The sequence below is a fragment of the Hoplias malabaricus genome, chromosome 1 (assembly GCF_029633855.1).
Source record: "Hoplias malabaricus isolate fHopMal1 chromosome 1, fHopMal1.hap1, whole genome shotgun sequence".
Taxonomy (NCBI): Eukaryota; Metazoa; Chordata; class Actinopteri; order Characiformes; family Erythrinidae; genus Hoplias; species Hoplias malabaricus.
Genome location: NC_089800.1, coordinates 73021945 through 73041876, shown reverse-complemented (window position 1 = coordinate 73041876; position 19932 = coordinate 73021945). Strand labels below are relative to the sequence as shown.

General features: G+C 38.1%; 1 protein-coding gene across 4 annotated transcripts in view; it reads left to right on the top strand.

Annotated features, from left to right (window-relative positions):
* efr3ba (EFR3 homolog Ba (S. cerevisiae)) overlaps positions 1 to 19761 on the top strand; it is a 53029-nt gene extending 33268 nt beyond the window's left edge. For 3 of the 4 annotated variants that reach the window (XM_066673156.1, XM_066673166.1, XM_066673140.1), the window contains exons 5-22: positions 559 to 680; positions 3915 to 4064; positions 5724 to 5849; positions 6281 to 6359; positions 6815 to 6950; positions 8203 to 8364; positions 8514 to 8625; positions 9212 to 9263; positions 9374 to 9546; positions 9951 to 10188; positions 10869 to 10997; positions 11621 to 11688; positions 12622 to 12749; positions 13254 to 13345; positions 14234 to 14282; positions 14399 to 14505; positions 14647 to 14696; positions 17063 to 19761. In XM_066673156.1, the coding sequence (XP_066529253.1) occupies positions 559 to 680; positions 3915 to 4064; positions 5724 to 5849; positions 6281 to 6359; positions 6815 to 6950; positions 8203 to 8364; positions 8514 to 8625; positions 9212 to 9263; positions 9374 to 9546; positions 9951 to 10188; positions 10869 to 10997; positions 11621 to 11688; positions 12622 to 12749; positions 13254 to 13345; positions 14234 to 14282; positions 14399 to 14505; positions 14647 to 14696; positions 17063 to 17162 (2073 nt within the window). In that variant the 3' untranslated portion in view covers positions 17163 to 19761. The remainder of the gene's footprint in view (positions 1 to 558; positions 681 to 3914; positions 4065 to 5723; positions 5850 to 6280; positions 6360 to 6814; positions 6951 to 8202; positions 8365 to 8513; positions 8626 to 9211; positions 9264 to 9373; positions 9547 to 9950; positions 10189 to 10868; positions 10998 to 11620; positions 11689 to 12621; positions 12750 to 13253; positions 13346 to 14233; positions 14283 to 14398; positions 14506 to 14646; positions 14697 to 17062) is intronic. The other variant, XM_066673148.1, reaches the window with a different exon arrangement.
* Positions 19762 to 19932: the final 171 nt, after the last annotated feature.

Sequence of the window (19932 nt, the reverse complement as noted above, 5' to 3'; positions counted from 1 at the left end):
CGTGCGAGCATTAAATTTTCATTCTGTTCTGAGTTGAACCAGACTTTCTTAATCCTCTTAGTGGCATTTGTTTTGGTGAAAAACGACTAGTGACAAATCAAGCTTCTATTTCTGGTGGGGTTTTTTTGTACACTTCACATGGGCCAAGGCTGTTTAAGCAGCCTAGCTCTGCTGGCCATTGAGAGGACACTAGTCAAGTCCCTGGAAAAGACGCCTTGTTGGCACGACAGGGTCACAGATCATGTTCTTGAAAAGGAATGGAGGGTAGAATTTACGTATAAATAAACAGTTTATGATGTAGGCCGAAATTGAGCTTCCCCTCCTTGAAAGACCAGCATCCGCCACTGATATATATATATATGGGTATGTCCCACTCCAGTAAACACTGAAAAATTCAAAGCTTGTTATACACTAATCAACCATAACTTTATAAAAACCTTGTTTCTACACTCATGGTCCATTCTCTCAGCTCCGATAGTTTTGATCAGTAAATGTATGTATTTCTGAGATCTCAAATTCTGTGACGTGTATCATTGACTATTTTCTTTTTTTCCAAAGTTTGTGAAGTTTGCCAATATTGAAGAGGACACGCCATCTTATCACCGAAGCTATGACTTCTTTGTTTCCCGCTTCAGTGAGATGTGCCATTCCAGCTATGAAGATCCAGATATTCGCACCAAGTGAGCATTTAAAGAGCACCTCAATAGAACATGTATAATATAACTCCTTATTCTCAATGAACATTCATTATCTGTAACCCTTATCCAGTTCAGGGTCATGGTGGGTCCAGAGCCTACCTAAAATCATTGGGCGCAAGGCGGGAATACACCCTGGAGGGGGCGCCAGTCCTTCACAGGCCAACACACACACACACACACACACATCCACATTCACTCACACCTACAGACACTTTTGAGTCGCCAATCCACCTACAAACGTGTGTTTGGACCGTGACTGCGACACTACCTGCTGGGGGACCTATTCTCCTCTGGTCAATCTACTGGTAATAGTTAGGAGTCATGAAAACTTCAGTGTAGGGGGTGGGCAGCTCCAAGGCAATTGGTGGTGGCTGGAGCGTGGGCAGCTGGTCTGAAGCGTGGAGCAGGAACTCGACAATCAGTCATTCATCAATGTCCAGCCAGACAGGTCGGCGGTCATTTACTTGGAGGTAGAGCGATGCATTTAGCTTTGGAGGTAGGTAAAGGTAGAGGGATGGAGTTGGTTTTGTTCTGTTTGGGTGAACGTAAAGTGTGACTAATGACTCCGGCAGATCTGACTATGACAGGTTTAACTAAAAGAAGGGAACCACAAGGAGACATAGACGTGGGAGCATCCTGAAACACTGGCATCCCTCCGCTCCACCGTCTTCTGGACTTCTGAATTCTGGGAACAATTTAAGTTCCAGTACTCTGTGATTTGAGTAATCGTGGAGGCTCATAATAGGAAATATCATCTTGAAGGTATTCAGGAGTGAGCCCATGGGGCTTTATACGTTAATAACAGAATTTTGTAATAGATGCAGAATTTAACATGCAGCCAATGAAGTGATAACAGAATTGGACTGATATGTTCAAATTTTCTAGTTTTAGAGAACTAGTTGAAGTTGACAGTAGTGTGTTACAGTAGTCAAGCCTTTAAGTAATAAAGGCATGTACTAAAGTTTCTGTGTCATACAGGAATAAAGCATTTCTAATCTTGTCAGTGTTGCGAAGATGTAAAAAAGCTGTCCTAGTGATGCTGCCTATGTGTTTGAATGACACATCCGGGTCAATTATGACATAAAGATTTTTTGCTGCTGAACCAGGTTTAACTGGAAAGTCAGCAAGATTAAAATGAAATCTGATAATTTATTTCTGGCCAGTTTTGCACCCAGAGGCAGAACCTCTGTTTTAACTTCCTCCTGCTAATCTGTGTTTGTCATTGGCCTTGGCTGATATGTACAATTGCGTGTCGTCTGTGTAACAGTGAAAGTTAATTTCATGGTTTCTTATAACTGTACATAGCAGTAACATGTATAATGTAAATAAAACAGAGCCTTGCGGAAATCCAAATCTTACTTTAGGATAATTGGAAGATCATTTACCTTTACAAACTGATAACTTTCAACGTACAACCATAATGTACAACCACAGCATAGAGCCCATATGACCACAATATACAGCCCGTACAACCACAAATTAGAGCCTGTACGACCACAACGTAGAGCCCGTACAACCAAAATGTAGAGCCCATACGACCACAAAATAGAGCCCGTACGACCACAACATAGAGCCTATATGACCACAATGTAGAGCCCATATGACCACAATGTAGAGCCCATATGACCACAATGTAGAGTCCGTACGACCACAACGTAGAGCCCGTACGAGCAAAATGTAGAGCCCATACGACCACAAATTACAGCCCGTACGACCACAAATTAGAGCCCGTACGACCACAACGTAGAGCCCGTACTACCAAAATGTACAACCATAATGTACAGCCCGTACGACCACAACATAGAGCCCATATGACCACAAATTAGAACCCATACGACCACAATGTACAGCCCGTACAACCACAACGTAGAGCCCATACAACCACAACTTGGAGCCCATACAACCACAAAATAGAGCCACAAGATGAGTTTTCTAAGACAATCCTAATGAAGGTCCATCCTTGTGAGGCCTTGTCCTAATGTACAGTAACAGTCAAAAGTTTGGACACACCCTCTCAGGGAGGATTTACTTTGTTTTGGACCATTTTTCACATATTGTTAATGTACAGTACCAGTCAAAAGTTTGGACATCATCTCATTCAATGTTTTTTCTTTTTTTATTATTATTTTCTACATTGTAAATGAATATGAAAGACATTAAAACTATGAAGGTACATTATGTAATTAACCAAAAAGTGTTAGAAAAAGCAGAATATGTTTTATACTAGATTCTTTAAAGGAGCCCCCTTTTGCATTGATGACAACTTTGCACACTCTTGGAGTTCTCTAAATCAGCTTCATGAAGTCATGACCTGGAATGGTATTGAGTCAACGGCTGTGGCCACAAGTTAACTGTAGAACTGCTCACCTTCATAATGTGTTTGGGTTGTATAGAGGTAAGGGCTGGTACACAGTTCAATACAGTAAACAGCCCTATTGTTTACTGTATACTGTATAGCCCTAATGACTAATGAGAAGGTGTGTCCAAACTTTTGACTGGTACTGTATATATGTGTGTAAATAGAATATTTCTGTATATAATTGTCTATTGTGTATATTACATTATTAAGTGAATAGTCAGTTTTATCTACTCATTGGGCTGTCACTGTCACTTACGTGTCTTTCAAGGCCCCTTCACACGTGCATGGAAACTGTTTGAGGAGCTGTATGTATGAATGCAAACATCTGTAGTATTTCTGCTGGGCATTACCCAGACATTATCCTGCGATCCCTGAGTACAAAGTGTGGGTAATGTCCAAATGTATACTACATGTGTGAAAGGGCACCTCCGGAAAATGCCCGGACCTGATTCTCCAGACACTTTCCAGAGTCCATATGTGAAAATGGCTTATGACTTCTTGCCTTGGACCAGGGATTGAACCAACGATCTACTGGTAACAGGGCCAGCCTTAGACCACTACCTGCTCACCTCCTAATTCACACTATAAAAAGCTCTCTGAAAGGTTTCAACAAAAAAATATCAAAGTGAATGTGTATGCCATAATAAATGTCTTATTCATTTGTTTAATTCTAGCTAATTTCTTGCTTACTTAAACATTTTGGGCTTGGCCCACTTTTAGTGTATGGGAGTGTATAGTTGGAGCAGTTTATCCTGTGTGGATATATAATAAATTTAATTAAAACTTTAAGGCAACACTCTACTGTTGTGTTTGTGTGTGTGTGTGTGTGTGCGTGTGTGTGTGTGTGTGTGTGTAAGGATTCGCATGGCAGGAATCAGAGGCTTGCAGGGAGTAGTGAGGAAGACAGTGAATGATGAGTTGCAGGCGAACATCTGGGACCCACAACACATGGACAAGATAGTGCCATCACTGCTGTTCAATCTACAGCAGAATGAGATTACAGAAAGGTGACACACACACACACACACACTGCTACATTGTATTTTTAAGAACATTATTAACATGAAATAACTCAAGAGCAAATGTGTGACTTGTTAATTACCTAATGGCTTGCTCATAAATCTATCTCACCTTGAGTGTTATTAGGTTAATGAGCTCTTAATGAAATGCTTATGAATGGACTGCAGCTGTCTGTGCCGTGCTTTTGAAAATGTAAGGACGCAGTTTAGACATCATTCATGCACAATGAAGAACACTAGTTTGTCATAATACTCTGAGAGTGCTCATTTCTATTGGCAAAAAAAAGCTTAAAGAAATCTTAAGGGTTTCAAGGAAATCGGTTTGTTGGAATGAGCGATTAGTTGTGTAGGAATTAGGAAAATCATTTTTTTCATTGAATCTTGCATTCCTTATTTCAGTGCAGTGCCCCTGGATTGTATAAAGTTATGAAGAATTTGGTATTACGTTGACCATGGAACTGGATTATTTTTTCCAGGGGAGGGAAAGTTATGTAATTTTTTTTCAAAGGATTTCACAAAGCGCTTGGTATGAGATACGTCTGTTTGTGCAGTCACTGAGTCACAATTTGAATAACCATTTTTAAATGTCATTTTTACCACAAGCAAACTCGAGATAGAGAACACTGAAAATATACCTGTGAATCCTTTCAATATGTATGTACTCTATAGATAAAGATACATTACAATATATAGGTCAGATGTTTTATTAATTAGATAGTGTTTAGTTATTTATTGCTGAATCACTTTACTGGGACATTTCTGTATAGCGGGTGGATCTTCAGCCAAACACCCGAATGGAAGTCTTATTTACAAATTAAACTGAATGCAGCAGTAGTGCACAATTTTTGAGTGCACTCAAACCATCCTACAATGCACCACTATAGTTCCCAAAAAGAAGTTCCCACACATTTTCTGCAGTCCCCCACTTTTGTAGACAAGTATATTTTTGAGCCCCCATTCTGATAGTGCTAGCAACAGTGCTAGTACTGCTCAAACATGTACATTCCCAGCCCCCCTCCTACCCCTGCAAAGCACTGACCATTTTGGGAACCACTCACATAGCGGATAGCTGCATGTAATACAGAGCTTGTGCACTGTTCAGAACACACAGTGACCCACAGCCGTCCCAGAGGGATATTTCTAATCCAATAAATTTATTAAGTACTTTGTGAAACAGCATGAAACAACATGCGAAAGCTCTTCTTAGGTGTGCAGTTAGATAAAGTAGGCGTAGTGGACTGGTAGCTACAGTCCGAACTCTTTTACTAACTTCCTGAATTCTGCTCCCTATAATAGAGCACTATAAAGAGAGTAATGTAGACAAGTAGGAAGTAGGGAGCCATTTTGAACACAGCTTCGTAAAACACCATCTGTCAGATGTGTCAGAAAATAAACAAAGCATTTTTTGATTACACAAAAAAGCCCTGCAGCTCATTCAGAATAAGTGCACAAGTGCATTTTGGATTGTGGCCAGTTGTGACCGACCAGATGAAAAAATGTACAATTTTCAAACATTTTTTCTGGCACATCCTAATTGTTGTGGTAATTAACAATGAAAATTAAAAATTAACAATTAAAAAATTACAAGTTCTGGAATTACAAACTCCAGATTTCACAAAAAGTGTACTGTATGTGTTTCTTTTGTAGATCTCCATCCCCTGAGACAGAGAAGGAGAAGGAGTCTCCAGTGGAGCTGACTGAGAGATGTTTCAGAGAACTGTTGGGTCGTGCTGTCTATGGCAACATAAAAAATGCTGTTAAACCGGTCCTTATGTAAGTGTGTGATCAAGTTCCACAAGAGGGCAGCATCAGAAGCATGACCTTTGGATTAGTCTTGGGGGATTAAAATCTTTTTTTCTTTTTGATTTAATTTGAATAACATAACATACATAACAAATATTACATATCTGTATATATATCATACATATATATTACATAATAATATAGCATTTATCAGTCAAAAGTTTGGACACATCTTCTCATTAGCCATTGGTGGAATAGGGCTAGTCATATATATGATATGATATATAGCTAACAGGTCTGTCAAATTGCAACAATTTTCAACATCCTGACTTTACACATGCATTATAAGGTGAAATACTGTATGTGTTTGAGAGAAGTATATTGTGTCAATACTAGCTGTGAGAGAGTGCAGTAACCTGCTTTTTAAAGCTAATCATTAATTTTGTTGTTTATGTTTCCAGGCACCTTGACAATCATTCACTGTGGGAGGGGAAAACCTTTGCTGTGCGCTGCTTCAAAATCATCATGTACTCTATTCAGGTAGCTTACTAGTGTTGAGACTCAAGTGTATTTTTGAGTGTTAAATAACAAGTTTCACTCAAAGACACAGAGTGGGAATTGTATGCCTAAAGTAAAACTACGCACTAGCCGGGTTTAGGTTGCACCACTGTTAAAACTGATTCAGAACAATGTCTTGCAAATTTTAGATACTTATATGAAAACATTTCACATTTAGTCATGTGTAGTCCTCATGTAATCCATTCAGGTAACACTGACATACTGTATTTTAAATGTTACGTAACAGGTTTCAAAACTTACAGTGAAACACTTAGGTGAGATTATATGCCTCAAGCACTAACAGTTATTTCTGATTAAGGTTACTATTATAAATAAAGCTTTTGGACATCATTTTCTACATATCCAATTTTGTTTCTAGGTAGGTTTTTTTATGTGATTCAGTATATAACAACTAGTGCTCTGCTTTTCCCTGTTAGTCTCAGCATTCACACCTGGTTATCCAGCAACTCCTTGGTCATTTGGATGCCAACAGTAAGAATTCAGCAACTGTGCGAGCTGGGATAGTTGAAGTCATCTCAGAAGCAGCAGTGATAGAAGCCAGCGGTTCAATCGGTTTGTGTGTGTGTGTGTTTGTGTGTGTGAGGGAGTGTGGTTTTGGAGTGTGGGAGGTGACTCTACATAGTCATGCCATGAGAGCACTAATATACCCTCTAACAAAGCAACTGAACTGAAAAAAATTCAGTCCACTGTCATTAACTCAAAATTTAGCAATTAATCATTAGTGATACCATGGTGGATACATTGTGACCCTGATCACAATTGAAGTGGTTACATAAGATGAATGAATGAACAAATGATTTATTGATGTGGAATTCACTTCTCTAAAGTGAATTTGCTAAAATCAATTAAGCACACTCAATAGACATTTCTGTAGTAGATTATAGTGCTGTCTTAAAGGAACACTAGGTAGTATTTTTCCTTAATATTACAGCTTCATAATCATTGTGATGATTTACTGGCCTTTAATAGGAAGAATAGGGCCAGTGTTGTAGCTCCTCTGGTCTCAGCACTGCAGAAACTGCACTATGCATCTTTTGGAGGAGGGTACAGAACCTTAAACCCTTATGCAAGAAGAAAGATACACATCTCTAGGCCTGAGCTGGACCGAACCTGAGCTGGATGAACTCAAAAGCGCAAAAATCGTTCGCATTATGAAGGTGCATCAATGCCAGTTCCTTGGAAAACTCATATGTGTGTGAAAGAACCACTGATGATGAGAGGTATGTCGATATTAGAGAGACATATGTTTGCAATTAAGGCAAAGTGTTTTCCATGGGTGCCCATGGTTATTTCAGCAAGACAATGCCAGGCCTCGAGCGGCAGGGTGGCGCTGCAAGTAGTATCACTGTCACACAGCTCCAGGGACCTGGAGTTTGTGGGTTTGAGTCCCGCTCCGGGTGACTGTCTATGAGGAGCTTGGTGTGTTCTCCCCGTGTCCGCGTGGGTTTCCTCCTGGTGCTCCGATTTCCTCCCACTGTCCAAAATCACATGTTGGTAGGTGGATTGGTGACTGAAAATTGTCCGTAGGTGTGAATGTGTGTGTGGGTGTCACCCTGTGAAGGTGTGTTTCAACCTTGCACACAGTGTTTCTGGGTAGGACCCACCGCCACCCTGAACTGGATAAGAGTTACAGACAATGAATGAATGAATGAATGAATGAATGAATGCCAGGCCTCATTTTGCACATATTCCAACCTCATGGCCTCTTAGCCACAGTTGTTATTCTGCTTATGAGACAGAAACATTTATTTTGCCTTTGTCTGTTCCTCTGATTAAGCTGAGTGGAGTTGTTTGTTCTCTTTAGGACCAACAGTACTAGAGGTATTTAATACACTCCTGAAGCAGCTCAGACTCAGTGTGGACTACGAAATCACTGGCTATTACGACTCCTACACCAATGCAGGGAGCAAGGTTATCAAACTGCATGAGGAGAGGCAGCTCCAGGAGGCTGTCATCAAGACCATAGGTGAGGAAGAGTGTTTTGTGAGCATGGATTGTGGCCTCCATGAAAGCTTGAGAAGTGATTTTACATAAAATCTTATAACCCTTTAGGTACATTATTATTTTTTAACCTAGCCCTCTGTGCTGATCATATGCCTTTTCTTTTTTCCCAAGGATCTTTTGCCAACACTCTGCCCACATACCAGCGCTCAGAGGTCATGCTTTTCATAATGGGCAAGATTCCTGTGCCAGGGATGTATCCTGCGCTGGGGAACGCCAACACAGGGTGAGCTGTACTCTGTAAAAATAGTCCAGTGGTCAGTGAAAAGATTTTTTAAAATATACAAGCAGAATATATATATATATATATATATATATATATATATATATATATATATATATATATATATGTGAAAAAAGAGCTGTGATCGTAAACAAGATTGAAAATGTAATAGGAAGTGTAGAGACCTTGCTTTGAATGTCTTCAGCACCCACAAGGCACCAATAAACTTTTCACTTTTTGTTACATAGAAAATCAACAAAGCAAGTAGTTTGATTAGAGGTGTTTAAACACTTAGCCCAACCTCTCTATCCTATCTAAGAGCTCAGTTGCCCTATCCGCTAGGCAACATGGAGGCGTAGGGATACGTGAAATGGGATTGGGCCCTTGCTCAAACACCTTATGTTCTAAATTTTGTATTAATAAAGAATAAAGAGTAATATATTACAGCCTGTTCATTCTAAAACATTTACTTTTTTCTCATTTTTGCTGCAATTGTAAACGTAGATAAAATGATTTTCACACATTACTAAGACCAATCTTATTACGTAAAAGATGTGATTTCCTAATACATGGTTGATTTCCATTTTAGGTTTGAAAGCAGCAGGATGATCCAGATTATGCTGCTGAAATCTCTGCTGCAGGTAGGACAATGTCTGTCTTCAGATTAAAATGTCATGTAGATATTCTAAATTCAGCAACAGTTACTTTTGACTCTCTCTCTCTCACTCTCTCTCTCTCTCTCTGTTCCCAGGTGACAGCAGGTTTCCAGACTACAAACATGCTGACAGCTCTGCCAACTTCATTCCTGGATTCTCTGCTGTCATTCACATTGATGGAGGATCCTGAGATTCGTCTCCTTGTGCTGGACATCCTCACCAGCCTCATTGATCGTCACGACAACCAGCTCAAGTTCTCCTCTCTTAGGTCAGAAATTTGTAACAGTGTAGTTATTTTTAATCCACCCACAAAAAGTAGCCCTCAGTGTTTTTTTAGATTTAGCACTTTTACACATGCAGTGGGGAAACATTATTTTACAGTCCCTGAATTAAACAATTTGTCTTCCATAGCGAGAGGCTACATATTATTAGTCTTAGTATAGGATCTCTAATGCATCTAAGCTAATATGGCTCAGTATAATGGCTACATCATAGCATGGAGGAGAGCTGTTGCTCTTCATATGAATTAATAAACTTAATTACATACTACTACTTCTACTAATACGTCTAGTAATAAAGATAATAATAATAATTTTTATTATTTTTTAGAGTTCATTCTTTATTACATTAACTTACCCACTTATTTCTTCTAACTTTTATCGTAATTTATAGGGTTTTAACAGATATTTCAGTGCTAAATCTGAAAATGGACAAGTGCTCACGTCAGGACAATCTCTTTATGAAGAAGCATTCTCAGAGACTGTATCGCCACATCTTCCTGGCCTCTAAAGAGGAGAACAGCAGTCAGCAGCACTTTGAGTCTTTGTACACGCTGCTGGGGCTGATGTGTGTAGAGCTGGCCAATGAGGAGGTGGTCGTGGATCTGATAAGATTGGCTTTAGCACTACAGGTACATTTGAAATGTTGTGTCCTAATCTAATCTCCATATATATCAAGCTGGGTTAGTGAAAACATGAGTTAAATGGGCATATACACAACTCTACCTTAACATTATGGCCACCTCCTTGTTTCTACACCCACTGACCATACAGGAGAACTTAGTGGTTTTATAATAACAGACATTAGTCCATTTGTTGCTCTGTATACTCCCCCCTGCAGTGACACTGACGTGGTGGTGTGTGTTATGCTGGAACAAGTGGATCAGACACAGCAGTGAGATACTCCATCAGTGGACACAGGACAATGTCGACTGGATGTTTATGGTCGGTGGACTATTCTCAGTCCAGCATTGACACTGAGGGCTTTAAAAACTCCAGCACTGCTGTGTCTGATCCACTCGCACCAGCACCACACGCACTAACACACCAACACCACATCAGTTTCATTACAGCACTGAGAATGATCCACCACCCACATCATACACGTTCTCTGGTGGTCCTGACCATTAAAAAACAGGGTGAAAGTAGAAAAATAATGTCTGTAATGTTAGGGTTGATTGGTGTATAATGTGGACCGCCCTTCTACATTTTTCTAACAGATGTTTAAAAATAATTTCCATAGAAAACCAGTGACAGTAGCAAGATATGAACAGACAAGCTCATTACCAATTTTTCCCAATACTTTTATCAGGACCTGGCATTGTCCGAAGAGGCTCTTCCAGTCTATAATCGCTGTGCAATCCAGGCCTTGTCAGCTGCATATCTGAACCTCATCAGTCAACTGACGACGGTGCCCACCTTCTGTCAACATGTCCATGAGGTGAGCTGGTCAGAGATGTGTGTTGAGCAAACAAACTCATCTCCTAGGTCTGTTCTCTGCCGTAATATGTCTAATCTGATTCTTGTACTTTTTCTAGTACACAGTTTGTTACTGTGTATTAGTACTGGATAAAATACACAGAACTGTGAATCCTCCTTAAAGGAATGCTAGGAATTGCTCAATTAAAAAGGGCAGAAACGGCACTGTGTGAATTTGGAGGAGAGTAGGGAACCATAAACCCACCCATCCCTGATACCAGTACTGTAAAAGTGAATTACACACTGCAACTGTAGGGGGAGCCCAACATCAAAGTCATAAATGTACTGAATCAAAGGCTTTAAAAATTCTTCAATTTGGTTTAATTTATATTACAAAGCTTTTGCATTTTTTGCCCCTCCAGTCTTAAGTGTGTAACAGTCTGAGGACTATGTAGATGTGTTAAATATGTGTAAAAATATAATCCTGTTCATTTAACTGCTCAGGCATAGACATAAGAAAAAGAATAATAACAAATGAGCATTACTCTGTTGTGCATATAGTCTTTTGGTATTTAGATGAGTCTTTTGGTTTTTTTTTCCAAGGAAGGACTGTAAGTGTGTCATCTATCCCCTCTTTCTCCTCAGGTAATTGAAGCAAGAAAGAAAGAGCTCCCATTCCTGTTGCCAGAGGATGTTTTTGTCGAGACTCCAAAGTAAAGATAGATTTTGAAAACAGCTCTTTAACCTGCTTTTTAAAAAACCCTTTCAGTTTATGCCCCAGCTGCTTTTGCCAAAATTGAATGCTGCTGAATGCTGTTTTCTAACACGTACTCCTCACTTCCCCAAAAGACTAACAAACTGGTACATGAGAGAAATTTATATGGGTTGATAATCTTAGTCCCTCTGAAGTCCCATTTTTTGATTCTTAAATGTTTTTTTATATACAGCAGTAGATACAGAATATATATATATATATATATATATATATATATATATATATATATATATATATATATAAAGTTTAATAATAAAAGTTTGTTTAATAAATAGTTATTAACTAGGTCGTAAACACCTTAAGAGTCATTTGGAACACAGATAAAAATCGCACCAGGTGCCTGATATTTGCTGAAGTGAAAGTGCCAGATAATTTATTAAAAATGTCAATGTAAAGAATTCTATAGATGGATGTGGGTTCACTTTTTGGCAAATAACAGATCACTGTTACACTTTCTATCTATGTGTTATAACTGATTATTAATGACTATTAATGTATTTACAGCATAAACAATAACCATTAATAAACAGATTATAACCATGTATAAACCTATATAAATGTAGTCTTAACCATGCACAAATGTCCCTCTGTCACTTAAAGACCTGTCATGAGATTTTTGATTGTCATCCCTAAGCATTCCATCCAAGCACAAACACCACTGTTAACTCGTAGAATGCCAGAATTATTGCTTGTTTTCTATACTATTCAGGTTATGTGAGTAAACGTTTAATTAGATATTAAGTTGCATAATGAATTACATTCAGTTTTTATTCTGTATTTTAAGTTCACATCTGCTCCTCTCCTTTTTCTGTTTTAATGACCACAAACGATTATGGGATGAAATTGTAAATAGATATTTTGGTTATTTCAGGCTTCCAGAGAAGCTGGAGAAGTTACAAGGAGAGGTGTTGTTCTCACAGGGTAAAATAGCAGAGACATTGGGTGGAAGCGGGTATAACTCTGAACGACTCGCCACTCCTTACATCCCACAAATCACAGGTATGTCCTTCAAGATTGTAAAGTATGCTATTTTGAACTTAGGTGTGCTTGGCAACTATATTAAAATGTATATAAATAGACTAAAATCTTACATTGGATTAGGAACACCAACATTGTATCTACACTCAGTGTCCATTTTATCATCTCCACTGACCATACAGCAGCACTTTGTAGTTGTACAATTACAGACTGTAGTCCTGCATACTTCATCCCCATTTCACTTTGCTCTTCAATGTCAGGACCCCAAAAGAAAAGGTATTATTTGGTTGGTGGACTACTCTTGGTCCAGCAGTAAAACCTAAGCCTTTAAAAACTCTAGCAGCCTTGCTGTGTCTCATCCACTCAAATCAGCACAATGCTCTGCTTTGGTCCTGTGGGTGTCCTGACCATTGAACAGCAGGGTGAAATGGGGATATGAAAGCATGCAGAGGAACTGGTGGAAGGTGTTCCTACTCCAGTGATCGATCAGTGTGGATGTACTGTTGCATTTTTCTTCTGATTAAGATGAAGACAGACTATCGAAGAGGAAGAGTATTGGGGACACAATTTCTCTACAACTGGATGTGGAGTCCAAGCTCAGTCCAGAAAAAGAGCAGGTGAGTGAGATATCCCCAGGTTTCAGCTGAACTACAGGCCTTATTACCTGTTTGTGTGCGAATGTGTGTAAGTTATTTTGGCATATTTCAAAACACAAAGCTGCACATGATTTTATGACAGTACTATCCTTAATGCAAACATTTTTTTGTCAGAAAACTTTGCAAATATTAAAGGAACAGTCAGCCATTTTACCATCAAAAACCTTCTAAACATCTGTATGAAAGTTATTATTATTTTAACTTTTATTCCATTAAGTGAAACGTACAGGAGGAGAATCAAATTGCTTTGTATTCCCTGAATGAACTGGTCAATTCTCCATGGACACAGTACCCCACGTGGTGGCAGCCATCTTTATAATGGCTTTAGTAAAGAATCTTTGATACATTCAGGAAACTAAAGCCCCTTTCACATATGCACGATAACTCAGAATATTATGAAAACATCCTTGACAGTTATACTGGGCATTACATGAACTTTATCCTGCCAGACTCCTAGTTCAAAGTCCACAGTGCACATGCAACACAGGTGACGCCCCCATATGCCTGACCCCTTAAAGAACATCTCTGGCAGTATGCTGTGTGAAAGGGCAACTTCAGAGAATATCCGGACCTGATTCCCTGGACATTTCCTTCAGTTCATATGTGAAATCGACCTAAGTATCACTACAAAAGTCGTACTATAATGTAAGGAAATATGATAGATAATCATTGCTTTCATGCAATTGAATCACATCCTTGATGAAATTTACATCTACTCACTCTGGGATTGTGTAAGTGTTTGTATGAGCACGTGTGCTCAAGCCTTTCACTCAGTTACCAGCTCATCATCCGAACTAATCCCCTATCAACTGGGATTATTTAACATAATGTTAATTTCCATCTTCACAGAAGTCTCCAGCAGAGCAGATTACATTTGAAACCCTAAAACAAGCCATTGGTAAGCTAACGATACATTTCACAGAATAATTGGCCTTATCTGAGACATTTGAGTGATTTTTATATCTATGTATATATGTATGTATGTATGTATATATATTGTGTGTGTGTGTGTAGCAGACAGTGTGAGTTTGGAGGAACAAGAGAGAGAGCGCAGGAGGCAGGTGGTGGAAAAGTTTCAGACAGCTCCATTTGAGGAAATTGCGGCTCACTGTGGTGCCAGGGTTAGTGCACATGATATACAGTAATTCTGTAATATACTTTGTCTTAAATCATTTAAAATTATTCTTAATTATGATTTTCATTAACGATTACCAACCCTTGCACTTGTGGTTTGTTTAGAAATAACCAATGTCTTTTTTTAGGCTTCATTGCTGCAAACCAAACTCAACCAAATCTTTGAAATCACAATCAGGTATGACACACAACACACGTTCAAAAATAACTCACATTAGTTGCTGTCTGAAACTATGCTCTGTCGTTGGGGAAGCTAAAGAGGCAGGAGGAAAAAAAACTTCCTCTTTTTGAAAATATCCCCATCCAGACCAATACGAACATTTTTGCATTATCATGCCAGTCCACTAGGGGGCCATAGTATCACTTTAAGAGAGAGACATCAAAACTCAGAGGTTTTATCCCAAATCACTCCATATTCCCTATGAAGGGCACTAGGTCAGGAAATTACTGAATCTGAATCTTAATAGGCAATATTAATTAATTAATTAATTCATTCATTCATTATCTGTAACCGCTTATCCAATTCAGGGTCGCGGTGGGTCCAGAGCCTACCTGGAATCATTGGGTGCAAGGCAGGAATACACCCTGAAGGGGGTGCCAGTCCTTCACAGGGCTAATAGGCAAGATGTAATATTCTAATACAACATTATTTATATTAATACATATGTGGGATTGTGAAATCGCAATCTATACACTGTAGATTTATGACTTTAGTAACTGAGTATGTAGGAAATGAAGAGCTGTTTGAATTTCTGCCAGAGACAAACTGTGACATCTGCATTTCCAAAAAGCTCAGTTTTACTCATCCACACGAGAGCAGTGACAGGCGTTTTCGAAAACCTCCATTTTCAGTGACAAAAAATGCAGTTTTTGTGTGGACAGAAGGCTAAAACACATACAAAAACCTTAATTAAAAAAAATCTCTATCTAAATTAGCATCTTCAGGCAAAGGAAGTACATCTTAAAGATAAAGAGTGAAATTTCAACTGAATTACCCTTTGGTTTTAATTTTCAATTGAAATTAAATATTTCTGTTAATTTCTCCATTATTTTAATGGGAGAAGTTGCTTGTATTTAAAGGTGTTTTTCTAATTGTGAATATTATTGGAAGTTTTAAAATAAAAATCATCAGAGGTACTTAGGAATCTCTTTATGCTTCTTAAAGGGGACATTTTATACACTTTTCCACAAGCTAATACAAATTCTTAGTGTCTTAAAAACGGTCTGTGACCTGCACTGTTCACCAACACAGAACCGTTCACACCCTGTCTAATTATATTTCTTCTTTTAGGAAGGTTCAAAAATAAAAAAGACACACTTCCCATTTAAGAAGCTCCATTATGCACTGAGTCTGGGCCTTAGCCATGGGCCTAACTCCTTACTGTTTGTCTATGAATACATCGAAGTACTAAGGCATTGAAATCAATTGATTCACATGTGTGCATCATTTCCAGTTGTATTTTCTCTTTGTTTACTAACTTTTATATATATATATATATATATATAGATAAATAGATATAGATAATTAAGTAATTACATAACAATTAACTGAAACTGAATTAAGTTTCAGATTGAGTCAAGTGTGTATCAAGCTTTTCAGAAGTGGGGGTGTTCTGGGACAGTGTAGTAAAGTCCCCCCTGAAATGATCATTTAAAAGTTTAAGTTAAATCCAATTAGAAAAACTATTCATTTCAACTCACGACTTTAAGTCAAGTTTGGCTTTGAATTACTTTCTGCAGGTTGATTTGACTTTAAACTGCTTGTTGTTTCAATGTAACTTCCCATGTTGAAAGTCATGCAGTTATTCCATCCAGTGCAGTTATTTAAGTTAAAAGAAGTATAAACGTTCCTTTGGTAAAATTAATTATTGTAACCACTGGTGTCAAGAAGTCCTTTCTGCTTTCATCACTGCCTTTAATGCTCTCTATTAAAACTCTCTGAAAAGAACATCATAGAATAAGTGACAGGCAGCATTTGGATGTGGCATGTAAAGAGAATCAGCTGGAACCTGACCAAAGCTGCCAGTGATTCACCCTGAGGGTGAGGCCTCAGTCCTATGATAGGACTATATTATGTAGCAAGAGAATGACTGAAAAAACCCACTCAGGTTTGGCTTTGCTCTAATCAATTTAGTGTTATGCAGTGTCTGATATCACTTCGTTCTACCTGTTGAGTAAGGACTCCAAAACCCTGCAGGACCTGAGGACGTTCCTATACTTTGCTCACTCACACACCTCGTTCGATTTGAAATCTGTAGCTCTCGGTCCCTTGTCACTGCCACTAACTGATATATTTGCTGTGATTGGCTGAAAAGTCGTCTATGTATTAGTCTGTGTGTGTGTGTGCATGTCTAGGGTTGCCGACCCCAGTGTAGCATATTTTAGTATCATTTTAATCTGACAAAAATTGAGGGGGGTGGAATTGTGTTTCAGCAAAAGTGGGGTTGTCGAAACACCCACATCCCCCTCCCGTCTGCTATGCCCCTGGACTGAGTACGAGTACAGAGCTTGTATTGTCTTAACACACACTCTCTCTCTCTCTAGGCCTCCCCCTAGTCCATCCGGTTCTGTTGGGAATGGGCACGGACAGAGCCGCTCTATACCAATCTATGAGATGAAGTTCCCTGACCTCTGCGTCTACTGAAGCTGCAGTTAAATATTCCCAGTGCCATTATTCATCCTTGTATTCATGTATCATCTTTTTAAAGTGTGGTTATGTTTCCGCTGTGTCTTCAGGTTCAGGTCTTCAGATTTGGGTTAGCGCTGAAAGCTGAAATGTTCTAAACACAGAAAATGACCTACACTGAATAATGTTCACGAGAACCCATTGAATACACTTCATAGAAGTGTGGCTTCCTTAGAAGGATGATGATGATGATGATGATGAATATTCATGGCTAATCTGTTCATACTGTGTTATTTACTTGATATTATATACTACTTCTTTTTGCTCATTCAGTGAGAATGCAGTGACTGGAGCTGAAGTGTTCCATGAAACAAGTGCCAAAAATATAATGCAAGAGATAAAATCTGTAAACAGTGTGATATTTTTTGTATGACTAGGAAGTAATTTATATTTTAAACACATTTCAACTATGGTTGAAGTAGGTGTACCCTCTACATTCGGTTCTCCTTCCAAAGACACTCCGGTAAAACACAGGTACTCACATCGTTTCATAAATTACATAGAGAGAGGAGTGCAACACCTCTCTCGTACACCCACCACATATCTCATTCACATGCAAAGAAATCACCAAGCAGCTCCATCTATGATCACTCCAGCTTGCCCTCTCTTTTTGTTGGAAGCCTTCTCTACCTCTTTCATTTCTTTGTTTAGCCATTGCATCTGCACCCCTCTCTTACCCCAGGTGCAAGTGTGCAGGTAGTAGAAAGGCAGGTAAGCCATCCAATCATTTAGTTCACTTCAAGTGAAACGATTGGACGGGGCTTTACAGGGCTGTGGTTTATAAAGAAAATGAATCATATTTTGTTTTACTGGTTGCTATCTGTATGTAAATAGTTATATATAGTTTATTTTAAGTGGGATGTTTTCAAAACTACCTTATCCTTTTAGATGTACATAAAATGACCTATTTTAGCTTAAAAAATACAACTATTTAATAAACATTTTAATTTTATTTAATGAATTACACTTACGACCACATTACTCCAACATTAAGTGACATGACAAAAGTGACATTTAAGCCAGTTATAAGGATTATCCCATCAAAATAGATGGGGAAAGAGAATAGGTTTATAAAAGCAAGTGTGGATGACAAAGTTATAAGTGTGATTCTTTGACAAGCTAAGTTTAGTTTATCCATTTGACACTGATTTCGTGGAATGACTGAGCTTCTAACTGCTTGCTATAAAGCAGACACAAAGCCATTAGCAACACCAAATACAGAAGATACTGATTGGTGTTTGTAAAACAAAAGCCTTAAATGAGATTTGACTTTTGTGTGGTAATATGTTGGACATACTTGATTTCAGTGTTCTGTTCTCGAGGTGTGACAGTAAGGGTCAGGTTTTAACTGAGTAGAAAGTCTCATATCATGTATGCAGGTTGAAAATGCTGTAATCACATTTTTACTGAGAGGCAATAATACATAAGTCCAAAACTGATCTCTTTGTATTTAGTGGTTACCCCCAGTTATTTGGTGTTTTCTGAACTCTACCCCTGACAGAAATGGTTGACATAGGGTTATCATTTCCGCATATACTTTTAATTTAGTCTGAAATATGAATGATAATTGTTAAATTAATGTCACATTTGTAACATTCAAACTTTGTACTTATGCTGTACTGCCATGGATAATGGAATATTATTTATTTATTTATTTAACCAACGACATTTGTGTCTTGTGCTAAAATGAGCAAGTTCTGATTGTGCTTTGTTGGAAAGCAATGTTACAAACTCAGACACTGGGTGTTACTTTTCGTTCTACTCTGTTCACCAAGTAATTTAGCAGTGTATTACATCATTTGAATTGATGTAATAAGTCATTTGCCTTGTTTTTATTTTAATATCTGTAATATTTAAGGCTTGTAATGTTTTTCTTTAGAAAGACTGACATAATAGACTCTTTTTCCTGGATCAGAATGCAGTTCCAACTTGGCATTTTGTCTACGTGTGTGCTACACAAGGCTCTGTGTTTTCTGTAACTGTCCAGTTTGACATGTGCATGTGTTTTTGTGTCTCTTGCACTTTGACCAAATAACAGTTTGCTTTCCTATGGTGAAAAATGAGTGTACCGTATTATTGTTTGCTCAGTGGATTTCCATATTTTAGAATAATTCACTCAGATCTGTCTTTTCAACAATGCTATTTAATTTAGCAAAATATATTTTTTAGAAAAGCTACATTTTATGAACGTGTTGCCCCTCCTCAGGATCAGTTCCTTGCCTTGTTCGTAAGTATAATGTTAATAAGTCAATCAAACTATTGTAAAAGTTTTTTTTTTTTACAATACAAGGTGAGTGAAGCGCTTTTGCTTATGAAACCAATTCTAAATTTAGCATTTATTCATTTCTTTTTCAGTCGATGCATGGCTAAAATGGTGTTTGTTTTTGTTTAGCATTCTTCTGGGCATTTGGAAGTGCATTTTCTAACACTGTGAAAAGTTGTTTATTCTGTGTTCTTGTCTGGTAAAGGCATTGCTTGTCCAAAAACAAACTATTCTCAACATTTGGCTCCTTTAATAAATATATATATATATATATTGTTGTAAATACATGTTGTAAAGTATACATATGAATAATTAAAATGATGATTTTGTGAAATTATTGGCTTGGCTTTTGTATTCAACAATTTTATTTGCAGCTGGTATGGGGTTTAAAACTTTATAACAAATCAGCTGCATTTTCTGCTTGGAATATAACTTTTATGGTTTACATATCATATTTTACAATAT